A 15,797-nucleotide genomic window follows, 5' to 3' on the forward strand; every position below is an offset into this window, starting at 1 on the left:
TCAGAGACTGGAAAAACAATCCCAGTCCCTGACAAATTCCAGGCCCCAAGCAGCCCCACTGAATAAAAGGGTTTCTGGCACATTAGGCTGTGCTTGGATGTACCCAGAACACTCTGTATGAAAGCCTGTAGTTTATCTTATAGCCTGTCTCCTACTCCCTATATTAGAGATTTCTTTGCCATTTCTATATTTTCCTTAAAAACCATGCCAATGGGGCAGCTAGGTGGCACAGTGGATAGAGCACTGGCCCTGGAGTCAGGAGGACCTGAGTTCAAATCTGGCCTCAGACACTTGACACTTACCAGCTGTGTGACCCTGGACAAGTCACTTAACCCCAACTGCCTCACCAAAAAAATAAATAAATAAAATAAAAAGAGAAAAAGAGAAAAACCATGCTGATGGAGCACTTTTTTCCCAGTGAGTTCTTGAATGAAACAGCACTTGGGAAGTATTAGAGATAGTTCTAAATTCTGAAGCCTGTTTTTCTTCCTTCAGTGCTATTATTGAACACACCAACAGAGTAATTTTCCTTGAAGATGATGACATTGCAGCAGTTGCTGATGGCAAGCTTTCTATTCATCGAGTGAAACGTTCGGCTAGTGATGATCCATCTCGAGCTATCCAAACTTTACAGATGGAATTACAGCAAATTATGAAAGGCATGTATATCATTTTAAGTCCCACATATGTAGCCTGATTCATGACTTAGTGTGTTTTTAGCTTAGCCCTTCTTAAATAAGGGCTATATTAGGATTATTAGAGAAGAGGGGCCAGAAGGGATGGTATTAGGTCTTCCCCTCTAAGTGACTCCCAATGCTCAAGTTAAAAATATGCCCTAGAACAGCCCTTTTGGAACTTGGTGGTAGCATAAGTTTCTCAGGCAAACTCCGTCCATGTAAGTAACAAGGTTCAGTGAAAAAAAATTCACTGAATCTAAAATCGAAGACCGAGGCTCAAAGTGCAGCTACTTACTACATAAATGGCCTTGGGAAAGTCACTAAACCTCTTTCTGGACCTTAGTTTCCTCATCTAAAATGAACTATTTCATCTCTAAGGTACTTTCCAGCTCTAAATCCTAGCCATTCCCCTTGATTTTACATTATCTTTGCAAGCCTAAACCTGGTTAAGATCTTCATCCCTCTTTTTGAGATAGTAACTGTAATGTACTTTCTCTGCCTCAAGACTTCTGGATACATATTTATCATCTTAATCGTGTGATATTTTCATGAGGTTGGAGTGCTGGGAGAATAACTAACTAGTAGAGAGAAATTTAAGGGAAGTAGTATCTTCAGAGAAGAACCAGTTTTCTGTTAAAATAAGGAGTCAAGGGAATTTTGGTTGAAGAATTTGAGGATCTAAGAGAGTTTTGTGAACAGAGTGAGAGTTCCAAAGGGCCCAGTGGTACAGTCTAGGCAGTGGATAAACTACTTAAGAATGAAACTGAGAAGAAGGAAGGGTTAGAGAAAGATGCAGTAGTATCAACATAATAATAGTTCACATTTATAAAGCACCTACTATGTGCCAGCTAAGCATTTTACAAATATTATTTCAGTTGATCCTCACATCAATTATGGGAGGTGGGTACTATGACCATCCTCATTTTTCAGTTTAGGAAACTGAGGCCAACAGAAGTTAAAGTGACTTGCTCAAGGAAACACACCTTGTAAGCATCTGAGGCCAGTTTTTAATTCATGAGTTCCTGACTTCAGGCCCAGACATCTATCCACTGAAACATTTAGCATACAACTTGCAGCTAAGGTGGCAAAACTGGATGACCAGATAGAGGACCCAGCACAACAGGAGTCAGATTGATGTGGCATATGATTGAACTATAGTTGATACACTGCAGAGTCCAAGACATGCTAGTGTTTTTGTGTGATTCAATGAACAGAACAATGGAGCTCTGGACTCCTAAAGGTTTCCAGGTCCCAAATAATGGAGAGGCAAAGGCCTGGATCTCCCTGGGGTTTTAAACCAGAAGACCTGCTCTAGGTTCAGCACTTATTAATAAGGAAATTGTTTCATTTTCTTGGGCATGTTCACTATGTACTTAAATAGTGTGGATTTCTTAGAATTTTTTTTCTTGGTTCGTTTTGTCCCAACTAGGGTACTTTGTCATTAATACCAGAGTAAAAATATCTTTTCTGATAGAATAAAAAAGGAAAAATTAACTAGTTTAACACAAACCTTCTTTGTTTACCTAGGTAACTTCAGTGCCTTTATGCAGAAGGAAATCTTTGAGCAGCCAGAATCTGTTTTCAATACCATGAGGGGCCGAGTGAACTTTGAGACAAACACAGGTAATCCAGATAATTCCTAATGAAAGTTGTAACCTCAACCTTCAATACTGGAATACTCATTTATGTAAGAGAATTGGCACTGATTTTTGTGTTCTGTAGTTTTGTTAGGTGGCTTGAAAGATCACTTAAAAGAAATAAGAAGATGCCGACGACTGATCATCATTGGCTGCGGAACTAGTTATCATGCTGCAGTTGCTGTAAGTAATCCTGACAAGAAGTAGAATAAGAAATTATTCAAGAATAATTATTCTCGGGGGCAGCTAGATGGCGCAGTGGTAAAGCACTGGCCCTGGATTCAGGAGTACCTGAGTTCAAATCCGGCCTCAGACACTTGACACTTACTAGCTGTGTGACCCTGGGCAAGTCACTTAACCCTCATTGCCCTGCAAAAAAACCAAACCAAAACAAAACAAAACAAAAAAAGAATAATTATTCTCTGAGTTTCCTTCAGAATTTGACATGGCATCCTTGCTACACAATGCGAAGTACATTTCCTTCCATATATTCCCTTGGCTCATAATTGCAAAATTAAATCAGTCCCTTTCTTGGCTGTCACATTAAGGAAATATAAGTGAAATCAGAGCAGCATAGACATAGCAATGCCATTTTTTAAATCAGATTTTGCATTAAAAGTAGAACTGCTCTTCCCTCACTTGGTTTCAACTCTTGAGTTCAACACTTTATTCCTACTTTTAGACACGGCAAGTGCTGGAAGAACTGACAGAGTTACCTGTGATGGTTGAACTTGCTAGTGACTTTCTGGACAGAAATACACCTGTATTCAGGGATGACGTTTGCTTTTTTATAAGCCAGTCAGGTGAGTGTTGTCAATGTCTTCATTTGTTCATAATAGGTTTTCTGATTTAAACATGAAAATTTAATAAGCAAACAGGTCCCAAATGTTGGCTTTAGTCCCTTTAGTTTTCCATTTGGGGCTCTGAATCACATGAAAACACATACCTGTGTATATGTGTGCACACACATACATAACACATGAAGAGCTTTAGAATGGAAAACTTTCTTTTTCTTCTTTCAACCACTATCTGAGTCTATATTGCACAATATAGAACATATGCTTCAAAAGGGCATGTGCAGCTTTTTAAGCATCAGGACCATGGGATCACTGCTTTATGACTAAGCAAATACCTAGTAATGCATAGTTAACCCAGAGACCTGCAGAGTCTCCACAGTTTAGAGATCGGGTAAGTGGACATGAGACATTCTTCTCATAGCACATAATAGTCACCTCTCCTGAGGAGAAGTGGAAGAAACAGTGTGGCATGGTGGAAAGAGCAATGGACTGGGAGTCAGCACTGGGTTACAATCTAGGGTCTGCCTCTATGTAACTTTATACAAGATACTAAATTTTTCCTAGTTCCTAGAATATGCCTAATTTTCCTTGTCATAAAATGAAGAGATTGTACATTGCCAAGGTCCATTTTAGCTCTGATATCAAGAAAACCCACAGAAAGGCACTCCTTTAATATATGGGACTAACTGTAGTTTGTCCTAGAACTTTATTCTAAGGAATTCTTGCTTTTTACACTTTGGATCTAACTTGGAAATAATCTGACTACATATACATGGCATTGGTTCAAAGTAAGCTTCATGCATGAGCCACATAGAATAACAATTTTTAAGTTTAATGCATGTGAAATGTAAATGTGAAATGTCCTTATTTTGTAGGCGAAACTGCCGATACAATCATGGCCCTGCGTTATTGTAAGGATCGGCGAGCTCTAACAGTTGGTGTTACAAACACAGTGGGGAGTTCCATATCCAGGGAAACTGACTGTGGCGTACATATCAATGCAGGGCCTGAAATTGGTGTGGCAAGCACAAAGGTAATTTCTGTTCATTCCAGCTCATGTGGCTTTCTTTGGTATTATTTTCTGATTAATAAAATCCTGGGACAGGAAGGCATCCTAAATATTCAATGGATGAGCTATCTGATTTGTGTTAACAAATGTCACCATTGACCATACTTAAATTTTATACCTTGAGAATTGGATATTACTTGAATATTACTTTTTTTGGAGACCATGGTATAGGAGTAAAAAGAACAGAACTAGGAGATTGGAAAGTCTAGATTCTAATTCTAGTTCTGCCATTTGACTTCAAGGAAGTTGGTTCTCCTGTCTAGGAAAATTTTTCCTCATCTGTAAAGTGGATATCATATCTTATCTGTTTACCTTATAGGGGAGGTTTATTTGGTTTTTTTGTTTGTTTGTTTGTTTGTTTTTTTTTAGTGAGGCAATTGGGGTTAAGTGACTTGCCCAGGGTCACACAGCTAGTAAGTGTTAAGTGTCTGAGGCTGGATTTGAACTCAGGTACTCCCGACTCCAAGGCCAGTACTCTATCCACTGCGCCACCTAGCTGCCCCGGTTTATTTGTTTTTTAAAATTTTTTCAATTGTTTCAGTTATGTCTGATTCTTCATGACCCCATTTAGAATTTTCTTTTTTTTATCTTTTTCTTAAATCATAAAATTATTTTATTATTTTCCAGTTACATGTAAAGATAGTTTTCAACATGTTTTCATAAGATTTTTTGTTCCAAATTTTTCTCCTTCCCTCCTCCCTCCCCAAGATGGAAAGCAATCTGATATAGGTTATATATGTACAATTTGAGGACAAAATTAGGATATTATGTGTGAAGGCATTTAACTATAGATCATTATAAAAATGTGAGGTGGTATTACTATTATCTACAGGCTTATACCAGTCAGTTCATCTCCTTAGTAATGTTTGGCCTGATGATGTCTGAAGATCGAATTTCATTGCAAAGCAGGAGACAAGAAATCATCAATGGACTAAGATGTTTACCTGGTGAGTTAGTTGTATTTAAAACATGAAAACATTTCTAGTCATGTTTGGGGAACAACTTTGAAAATCAGATTTTTAAAAGTAGGCAACTTGTGGGAAGGTTTTCTTGTGTGCCCCCCATCAGATCAGAAATGAGCATGCTCTCTGATTTACCTCTCAGCCCTATCTTTGGCCATGTACAGCTAGAACATGGCTCACATTCAGACCACTCCAGTAGATTTGTGCCCAAATATAGAATAGGGATGAAGTAAGACATGGACAGAGGATGAGGGTTTTCTTTTCTGTCCATTATAAGGCAGGAGGAAATGGGCTTATTCTAGGTGAAAACTACACTTGAAACTTCATTTGAAGTTATGTTTTTATATTATAGACCATGAAACCTCTAAATACAATAAGGAAATCGCTTTAATATAAACCTCAGATTTGTCATGACAAAGTTTAAATAGACAAAATTTTTCTGATGTGAACTTAAATTATGGTTGAAATTTTTTTTAAAAAGACTGAGGTCACCATTGATTTCTTTATAATTTCAAATGTGTCACAATTTTTCATTAGCAACGTTTAGAGAAATATGAATAATAGTGTTTCCTTTTGTCTTCCTACTCTAGAGATGATTAAAGAAGTTTTGTCTTTGGATGAGAAGATACATGACTTGGCCCTTGAACTTTATAAGCAAAGATCCCTTTTGGTGATGGGTCGTGGGTATAACTATGCTACTTGCCTAGAAGGAGCTTTGGTAGGTCTTTTTGCTTCTGGGTCTTTTTCTTCCTTTATGCATATAACACTTTAAGCATGATGCACTGTGCCATTTTATATTTATTGAGTGGCTGTCCTAATGACTCCTTTGGGGTTTTCTGGTATTTAAAGTATAAGGTAGCAAACCACCCCCTGCCATCTTTCTTACCCTAGGATCATTGTATTAGAACTGGAAGAGACCCCAGAGATCTCTGATATCATTAGTTAAAAATTCTCCAAATACTTAGCTGGCTTAGTAAATGATAAATGCAAGTTCAAAGAGTACTTGGGATTATTTTGTGTACTACTTCTCAGTACATGTTGTGGGACTGTGTGGAAAAAATCAGGGAATTTCTTATCCACAGAGTGGAGGGAAATTTACTGAAATAAGATGGATCATTCTGCTGCTATTAACCCAAAGTCACCATTCTGTAGGAATTAACCAAAACTAGAAGTCATAAGCCAGGGTATCGTGACTCCTGATTAAATTGATTAAATTGGCCTTGGCTGAAAGACAAAGGATAACCTTAGATGCACACAACCGCTAAATGTATATGTCACAGCATTAAATGATGAATAAAGGTGGCTATAGATAAATAGATACAGGGCTGTAAGATCTAGATTGTAATATTGTCCTGATACAGGCAAGCATGGGACATATACATATAGTCAAGAACATTTAAATTGGAGATACCAATCACTAAGCATTTATTAAGCAACTATCTTATATATATATATACCAGACACTGTGCTATGTAGAATATATACAAACTTATATCTATATCTATATCTAGAGAGAGACAGATAGACACATGTGGGGGTGTGGGGGTGAGTATGTATGGAGTATGTATGGATGGCATTCTTTTTTTTTTTTTAGTGAGGCAATTGGGGTTAAGTGATTTGCCCAGGGTCTCACAGCTAGTAAGTGTTAAGTGTCTGAGCCTGGATTTGAACTCAGGTACTCCTGACTCCAGGCCAGTGCTCTATCCACTGTGCCACCTAGCTGCCCCTATTGATGGCATTCTTAATGTTAATACTCCAAAGCTGAATGCAAACCCTTCTTACTTTAGGATCATTTATTTGGAACTAGAAGAGACCCTAGAGGTCCTCTAGTCCAACCTCTTCATTTGATAGGTGAGGAAACTGAGGCAAAAAGGTTAAATGATTTACTCAAGGTTATAGAGGAAGTAAGTAATATGATTGTTCATCTTACTTTTCCAAAAATCCTCTGTAAAGGAATGGCCCAACCTGGAGGCAGCCTTCCTTGGATTATATATCATCTATCTCAAGGGAATTGATGCAGCACTGGGGAGATCAGATTGTCATTTCTCATTCCTAATACATAACTGACCCACTTCTTTTTCCTATTGGGCATGTTCTCAATTTTATGCCACTTACCAGGCACTCAAGATCTCTAGGCAAAATGCCAAAGTATAGGAACCCCTATTATGTGTCTTTCCATCACCCCTTAGGTTGTTTGTAATTTTAATCCATCTGAGATTGTTTATTCCATGATGTTTTGCCACTTAGCATCACTGGGAGAATATTATTATTAAAGAGATTGTTTTTTGTATCATTGAGCAGTTTTGGGATCATTGAAAGCATGACACAGTTTCTCAAATGCCCTAATTCAAATGATGCAGCCTGATTTTCACCTCCTCTTCAGTTCTGAGAACAGTTTATTGTCTCTCTACAAATGCCTGTGCTAAATCAGTAATGATGGACTGTCTATCCATCTGCATTTCATTGTACAATATGCATTATTCTTACACTTAGTTTTTTTCAGTGTGAATGTTTCAACTAATTTCTTGTGCATTACTATGTATTTCACTTAGGGGAGAGTACTGTTCCAGAGTTCAGTGCAGTTAATACAATACTTTTTACAAATATTAACTCATTAGATCTTAACAACAACCTTGTGAGGTAGGTGCTAATATGATCCCCATTTTATAATTGAAGAAACAGGCAGATGGAAGTTAAGTGACTTACCCAGGTTCACACAGCTCTTAAGTATTTGAGGCCAAATTTGAACTCAGGGATTCCTGACTCTAGGCTCAGCACTATATCGACTACATCACCAGCTGCCTCTAATAGACAATTCTATCTATTATTTATTATTATTATTATTATCTTTTGTTCATATTTTTACTTTTATTCATTTTCCAGTTTTCAATGCCAACTGCATTTTTTTTTAGCGAGGCAATTGGGGTTAAGTGACTTGCCCAGGGTCACACAGCTAGTAAGTGTTAAGTGTCTGAGGCCGGATTTGAATTCAGGTACTCCTGACTCCAGAGCCGGCGCTCCATCCACTGAGCCACCTAGCTGCCCCGCCAACTGCATTTTTAAATATGTCTTGTTGGAACTGCTATTTTGGAGCATCCAGTGTTATCTTCTTCTGATCTTTCTAATTTGTTATTTACTGTGACCTACCTCTAAGTCATCAATGATTTTATAGCTGATTCTGAGATAATTATAGCCATAATAACTTGTTTTCTATCCTTATAAAGTTATTTATTTTATGTAATATGATATACAAAATATAAAGATATGTCTTTATAAAGATATTAAATTCTGTATTATATAGTACACACAATTTTCATTGCCTTCTGAATTTGAAAAAATATCCATGACATTCAGATTTGAGCCTTCTGAGTAACCTGTTTTTGACATCCTCCATTTCTGGATCTCAAACCATATTTTTTCAGCTTAATTTTTACCACATTTCCCAGTACTCACTTTCATACTGAACTTAGAAAACTAGATCTATTGGCTGAGTTTAGAAGATCTTATTAAATTCTTTATGGAATTTCTCTAAATCTTTTGCAACCGATGTTGACACATACATAGCCATTATCTTCCTTGTTATGTTTGCACATTTGCCTTGCACACAAGGCAACAACTGTCCCATAAATTGTATTTTTTATTGCCTCTGGGTACATTATGAAATCAAGTGATGCCTCTTCAAATTCACCTAAAATGAACTTGGCCTCAGATTGTCTTCTTTAGGTCATAGGCATAGGCAAATAATTAGCCTGCTGCTCTGTCTTTTCCAGCTAAGACATCTCATCTAACTTCCTTACTTATACTTGCCTAGTTATCTTTTTGAATGTATTCTGAAGCCAGGAAGAAAACATTCTTCATTTGTTTCTAGCAATACACTTCCTCCAATCACTTGAGGTTTCTTGCTCTTATACCAATAATTTGTAAAAATTTCCCCTTTTTTTCTCTAAAAAGTCATTTAGAGTCCTGATTCACCTCCACCCAGTTGTTTGACTAATTTCATATGGTTAAGTTTTTTGATTTATAGCTCAGTTTTCCCTAGGATTGCCTTTAAAACCTTTTTCTACATACCTTCGTTATAGCTTCCAATTTGGAACATTTCCTCATGCCTAGAGTTTCCTCAATATATGTGTCATATCCCATCCAGTGGAGTGTAATCTCCACTATATTAATTTTTTTATTTCTTTACCCAGAACATAGTACCATGCTTTTTGATAGTTGGGAGTTAATAAATGTTTGTTGATTAAATTGAATAGAACTTAAATTTGAATAGAATTTTTGCTTTTTTATTCAGTGTAATTAACTGCTTGAGATATATAAATTCAAATCTGACCTCCGACACTTTTTTCTTTTTTCTTTTTTTTTTTTTTTGGTGAGGTAATTGAGGTTAAGTGACTTGCCCAGAGTCACACAGCTGGTAAGTGTCAAGTGTCAACTCAGGTACTCCTGAATCCAGGGCCAGTGCTCTATCCACTGTGCCACCTAGCTGCCCAAAGCCTCAGACACTTATTAGCTATGTGACTCTGGGCAAGACACTTAACCCTGTTTGCCTTAGTTTCCTCATCTATAAAATGAGCTGGGGAAGGAAATGGTACACTACTTTTTTTTTTCTTTTTTTGGTGAGGCAATTGGGGTTAAATGACTTGCCCAGGGTCACACAGCTAATAAGTGTCAAGTGTCTGAGGCTGGATTTGAACTCAGATCCTCCTGACTCCAGGGCTGGTGCTCTATCCATTGTGCCACCTAACTGCCCCCACTACTTCTAGTATTTGTCAAGAAAACCCCAAATGGGATCATAAAGAGTCAGACACAACTGAACAACAAGAAAGCATAATCGGCAAGTAGACAAGAAGGAAAGGAATTTGACACTAGGGGATAGTGTAAAGTCAAATTGATTCATTAAGATTAGAAAGTGAGGACAGTGTAGACAGTGTAGGAGTGATAGCTTAGTGAAGTACTAAGGGGTAGAAAAATTGGAGATTATGATGATGATTAAGGGTCATAATGATAAAAGATTATAAAATAAAGGGATTTTTGAGTTAATGAACATGAATAAAGTGCTGGACCTGGAATCAGGAAGATTTGACTTCAAATCCAACATCACTTATTAGTTAGGTACCCTATGCAAGTCACTTAATTTGTTTGCCTCAGTTTCCTCAACTGTAAAATGGGGAGTGCCTATCTCAAAGGGTTGATGTGAGGATGAAATGAGATAGTAGCCATAAAAAACACTTAGTAAAGTGCCTTTCCCATAGTAGGCATTATACAATTTTTGTTCCCATTTCCTTGCCTATGGAAGTAGAATATTTGTGTCTGATGGCAAGATCAAGGGTATGACCATTTCTGTGTGTAGCTAAGATAGAGTGGATGAATAGGTTATGAGAATTAAGTAGACTGACCAACTGGGTTCTGCTCACTTCTCCCTACATTAATCCATATAATTAATTAATTCTTTACACTAGGTTTCTCTAAAAACCATCCCATGTATCATTTCTTTCTTTTTTTTTTTAAGTAAGGCAATTGGGGTTAAGTGACTTGCCAAGGGTCACACAGCTAGTAAGTGTCAAGCGTCTGAGGCTGGATTTGAACTCAGGTACTCCTGATTCCAGGGCTGGTGATCTAGCCACTGCACCACCTAGTTGTTCCCCATGTATCATTTCTTATAGCATGATGCTATTCTATTACATTCCCATACTATAATTTGTTCAGCCATTCCCTACTTGATGAGCTTTCCCTCTTCATTTACAGTTCTTTGCCATCACAAAAAGCTATAAAATATAAGGTATTATATTTTTATGTAAATGGATACTCTTCCTCTTTTGTTGATGTCTTTGTGTTATAGACCACTAATAGTATCACTGGGTCAAAGGGTTTATACAGTTTAGGACCTGGAGGCACAGTTCCATATTGCTTTCCCTAATGGTTATGCCAATTCACAGTCCCATGGCAATGCATCAAAGTGCCCATTTTTTTCCATTCCTCCAACATTTGTAGTTTTCCTTTTTTTTTTTTTTTACTTTGCCAATCTGGATGAGTATGAGATGGTACCACAGATCTGCTTTAATTTGCATTTCTCTAGTTAGTGATTTGGAGCATTTCTTCATACAGCTATTGGTAGCTTGGATTTCTTCCTTATAAAACTGCCTTTTGGGGCAGATAGATGGCACAGTGGATAGAGCACTGGCCCTGGAGTCAGGAGGACCTGAGTTCAAATCCGGCCTCAGACACTTAATACTTACTGGCTGTGTGACCCTGGGCAAGTCACTTAACCCCAATTGCCTCACTAAGAAAAAAAAGAAAAATAGAAAAAATAAATAAACTGCCTTTTGATATCCTTTGACCATTTATCAATTAAAGAATGCCTCTTATACTTGTAAATTTGATTCAGTTCTTATAAATTATAATCATATTATTATAATCTTATGCTTATAAATTTGAATCAATGTTAATAAAATTGAGTAAATTTGAAATGTGGCCTTTATTTGAGGACTTTGCTGCAAATATTTTTCCCATCATCTGTTTCCCTTTTAATCTTTGCTGAATTGCTTTTGTTTCTGCAAAAAAAATTTAAATGTTATATAATCAAAATTGTCCATTTGATTTTCTTTTATTCTTTCTATGAACTCTTCAACTATAGCCATAGCAATGAACTTTCTGAAGTGCTCCTTATGTACCAATGTTTCAATTATCTGTATATTCTAGAAAGTTACTATATTAATTACATGTGTTTCCTATTTAATGATTTAATCTAACCAATAGGCCAGATTTAGTAATTTTTTTTAAAGTGAGGCAATTGGGGTTAAGTGACTTGCCCAGGGTCACACAGCTAGTAAGTGTTAAGTGTCTGAGGCCAGATTTGAACTCAGGTACTCCTGACTCCAGGGCCGGTGCTCTATCCACTGTGCCATCTAGCTGCCCCTTAGTAAATATTTTTAAAAGGAGAATTTGAGGAATTTTTTCTAATATATTCTAATCAAGTGATCCAACTTTATTGGTAATTAAAAATAAGATTATATATACTTTGAAGTGAATTCTAAAAAACCAGGAGGTTGGAAGTGGAATGAAAACAATCACATCCTACAAAAGGAAATTTGCTTTATGGAAATGAGGTGGGGTTGTCTAAAGTTAGCCATGTATTAGACTAATCTGAGATAATAATACGTGGTTTTAAATTATTAGTATCTTCAACAAAGGAAGTATTTAACAAATGGCTAATTGAAACACCTTCATTTCTCTTGTATATTCACATACTAGAAAATCAAGGAGATCACATATATGCACTCAGAAGGCATCTTAGCAGGAGAGCTGAAACATGGACCCTTGGCGCTAATCGATAAGCACATGCCAGTTATCATGGTCATCATGAAGGATCCTTGCTTCATTAAATGTCAGAATGCCCTGCAGCAGGTCACTGCCCGCCAGGTAACTGCACATTCTACTAAAAACAAGCTCTATCTTTGTTCTGTCCTGTGCATGGGAACATGGTCCTTGCTGATGCTCTCTCTGGTCATTTGTTTCGAAATGGGCTGCAGTGAGCCATTTACACACTCTTGAAATGACAGCATACATTTGGGGAATGACTGACTAGGGGTGAGCATACAATCTTTCCAGGGCATAGAATAGAATTAGTTTGCTGAAAATATGGCCCTGTGATGTGGTTTTCCTACTAAATAGTTATACAGTCAGCTGATGACTCATGAACAAAGTAACTGATTTCAAATTTCACCAGTTTAGCATATACAGGACAAATCATGGCTGGGGAAGGGAATTTCCCCCTGGGCATGTCTTGGTTTTGGAAATTTGGGTGAAACCAGAAAAGAGATTAGATTGGACAGAGAAAAGAGGCCAAGCCACAAAATTTCCATAGACTTAAAAGCATTAGAAAGGTTAGAGTTTTGCAAGTAAAATGTGACTCTAGTGGAAAGATACATGGACTTTCAGTGAGAGAACTGGAATTTGTGTCAGGATCTGGTTCAAATCTCAGCTCTCCTGCTTGCTACCTGTGTGACAAGTCATTTCTGAATAAATCTTTTCTCTGAGCCACAGAATCCTTTTTTGTAAAATGAGGGGATTGGACTAAAGGAAAGAAGAGCAGTTATAAGGGAAGATGGGAGAAGGGAGGAAGGAAGGAAGGAAGGAAGGAAGGAAGGAAGGAAGGAAGGAAGGAAGGAAGGAAGGAAGGAAGGAAAGGAGGAATGAGGGAGGCAGGGTGAAAGAAAGAATATTAAGTGTTTACTATGTACTAACTACTCTGATAAGCTCTGGGAATACATAGATGAAAGCAAGACAGTCCCTGCCCTTAAGAAGCTTACTTACATTCTAATGGGAAGAACAACACACAAAAGGGAACTACATTCTGTTTAGGGGGCCTGTTGCTAATAGAAAAAGGTTTTCATGGTATCATTTATATTTGTTCTAGGGTCGACCGATTATATTGTGTTCAAAGGATGATACTGAGAGTTCAAAGTATGCATATAAAACTATCGAACTGCCACATACAGTGGATTGTCTCCAAGGAGTCTTGAGTGTTATTCCTTTACAGCTTCTTTCATTCCACCTAGCTGTTCTCAGAGGATATGATGTAAGTCTAATCTATTCTTAGATTTCCCAATTAGGGCAGCAAGGATGAGGGCACTTATTAATGCCTTTCTCTTCAGACAGAGAGGAAATGGGCTACTTAGAGAAGTGATGCAGTGGTTTTATTAAAGTTACTATATTCGACTTGAATGGAAAAGCTCTTCTCTGGTTTTTTAAAGACACTTTTGGCATAGAAATCTATATAGTAATGGATTTTAAGTATCTATACTTTAGAGCATGAACCATGTTCTGCAAATAGAAAGAGCATGCAGCTGACAGTCTTCTATATAAGCAATATCTGTGGTATTAGCCAGAATTTCATTTGCTTTTGAATTATAGGTTGTAGGATAAGATTAGCAATATATTTTCCATCACTCTTCATCATGCTAATATGTAGACTGCTGTAATATGTTGTATACTGAGATCTTCTGATTTCTCATTCTAGGTGGACTTTCCTAGAAATCTGGCTAAATCTGTAACTGTGGAATAAGAACACGAGATTTTTGTCACCCGAGTATTGCAATGTTCTACAAAGTCAAGGGTTTTTAGGTTACATGCCTATCAATAGAATGAGAAGATAAACTGGAAAAAGGAATGTGTTCTAAAGTACAATGTTTAATTGCAGCTTTAAAAGCTCTCAATGTGCCTTGTACCCAAGTGCTTTTTGCTTATAGCAAATACTGTTTCTAGATGTCCTGGAATTGCCAAAGGAGAAGGAAAATCATTGTTTACATATGGTATACAGGATGAATTTTTCTACTACTGTGCAATATATATATATGTATGTATGTATGTATGTATGTATACAGCTCTCTTCAGAGTAACTGTGAACAATTTTTTAGCCAACACTTTAGTTTTAAAAGACAAAGTATTTATAACTACAAATGTATAGCGTCTAAGTTATTTTTTTAGTATGTTGCTTGTCTATAGCCGTGGTAATGCCCAGCCTGTAAATCCCGAATGTGCACCGGGGCTTTGTCTGTTTGTGATCCCAATCCCACTACAGGTGTAATTTGCAACATAACTTTGAATGGAAAAGTGTCACTTTGCTTCCCTTCTTATTTTCTTGACCTAGATCTATAAGGCTTCTCTCCCCTTTACAGAACCCCCATATCTTTGGTAATTCTTTGGCAATTTCCCTCTCACCTATGGCTGAATTTTCTCAAGCTCTCAAACTTCAGTCTTATCTAACACTAGTTCTCCTAAAGCCAAAGCAATGTTTTGGTTCATTAAAACTACTTGAAATTAACTCATTTGGGAGGATAATTTCAAGTGGACTACCTTGATCTCTATTTATAAGAGTGTACAATTAAATTACTATGCAATCAAAATAAAGATATTGCAATTTTTTTCTTGTGTTGTCTTTTACCAAATTCCTTTTATGCCCTTAAAATAAGTACATCCAGCATCTCTGGGAGCTGTACAAGCCCCCTTCCCCTTTGACCTTCCTAATAAAGTGTGACTCCTGGATTGTGGATACTCCTAATAAAAAATGAGAAGTTCCTTCAGTTTTATAATTTACACAAAACTGATTCCAGAGCTGTAAGGCCTCACCTGAGTATGGTGGAATAGTCTGGGAGATCACACTTGTATCATTCATAAGCTATAGGCCTGCAGTCTTGTCACGGGTGGGGGAGGGGGGTGGAATACAACCATTTCTCTACCTCTCTATACATTAGTTCATCAATTATTTATCCCCCTGGAGTATTACCATATTTGTATGATTTTTCAAAATACCCCAACTTTAATTAAATTGTTTTGCTAATAGGAATGACAATTGAGGTTATCTCTAATCTGATACATTGAGAATAATTCTAAGTAAACAGTAGTATAAGCAAAAGCTCCTATGGTGCAATAGAAAGAAAACTGATCCTGGGTCCTAATCCAGCTTTGATGCCATTGATGGGATGTTGAATAAGTCATCTCATGTCTCTCTGATCCTCTGAACAGATGAAGAGTTCTGTGGGGACCAATTTTTAATTGGGGAGTGTTAGCTAAGCAGCTCACCGCAATATTGGGGAAAGGAAGGAGACCAGCAGCCTCCCTCAAAACAGAACAGGATTTATTTTAACAAGAATGAA

The 15,797-nt window shown here is 37.1% G+C and overlaps 1 protein-coding gene across 1 annotated transcript in view; it reads left to right on the top strand.

Annotated features, from left to right (window-relative positions):
• GFPT2 (glutamine-fructose-6-phosphate transaminase 2) overlaps positions 1 to 15,025 on the top strand; it is a 56,129-nt gene extending 41,104 nt beyond the window's left edge. The window contains exons 10-19 of the mRNA XM_043985559.1: positions 496 to 659; positions 2,205 to 2,300; positions 2,400 to 2,497; positions 2,997 to 3,117; positions 3,987 to 4,144; positions 5,013 to 5,127; positions 5,733 to 5,860; positions 12,394 to 12,561; positions 13,559 to 13,720; positions 14,162 to 15,025. Coding sequence (XP_043841494.1) covers positions 496 to 659; positions 2,205 to 2,300; positions 2,400 to 2,497; positions 2,997 to 3,117; positions 3,987 to 4,144; positions 5,013 to 5,127; positions 5,733 to 5,860; positions 12,394 to 12,561; positions 13,559 to 13,720; positions 14,162 to 14,206 — 1,255 coding nt within the window. The 3' untranslated portion in view covers positions 14,207 to 15,025. The remainder of the gene's footprint in view (positions 1 to 495; positions 660 to 2,204; positions 2,301 to 2,399; positions 2,498 to 2,996; positions 3,118 to 3,986; positions 4,145 to 5,012; positions 5,128 to 5,732; positions 5,861 to 12,393; positions 12,562 to 13,558; positions 13,721 to 14,161) is intronic.
• The last annotated feature ends 772 nt before the right edge of the window (positions 15,026 to 15,797 follow it).

The sequence above is a fragment of the Dromiciops gliroides genome, chromosome 2, assembly GCF_019393635.1.
Source record: "Dromiciops gliroides isolate mDroGli1 chromosome 2, mDroGli1.pri, whole genome shotgun sequence".
NCBI classification, from domain to species: domain Eukaryota; kingdom Metazoa; phylum Chordata; class Mammalia; order Microbiotheria; family Microbiotheriidae; genus Dromiciops; species Dromiciops gliroides.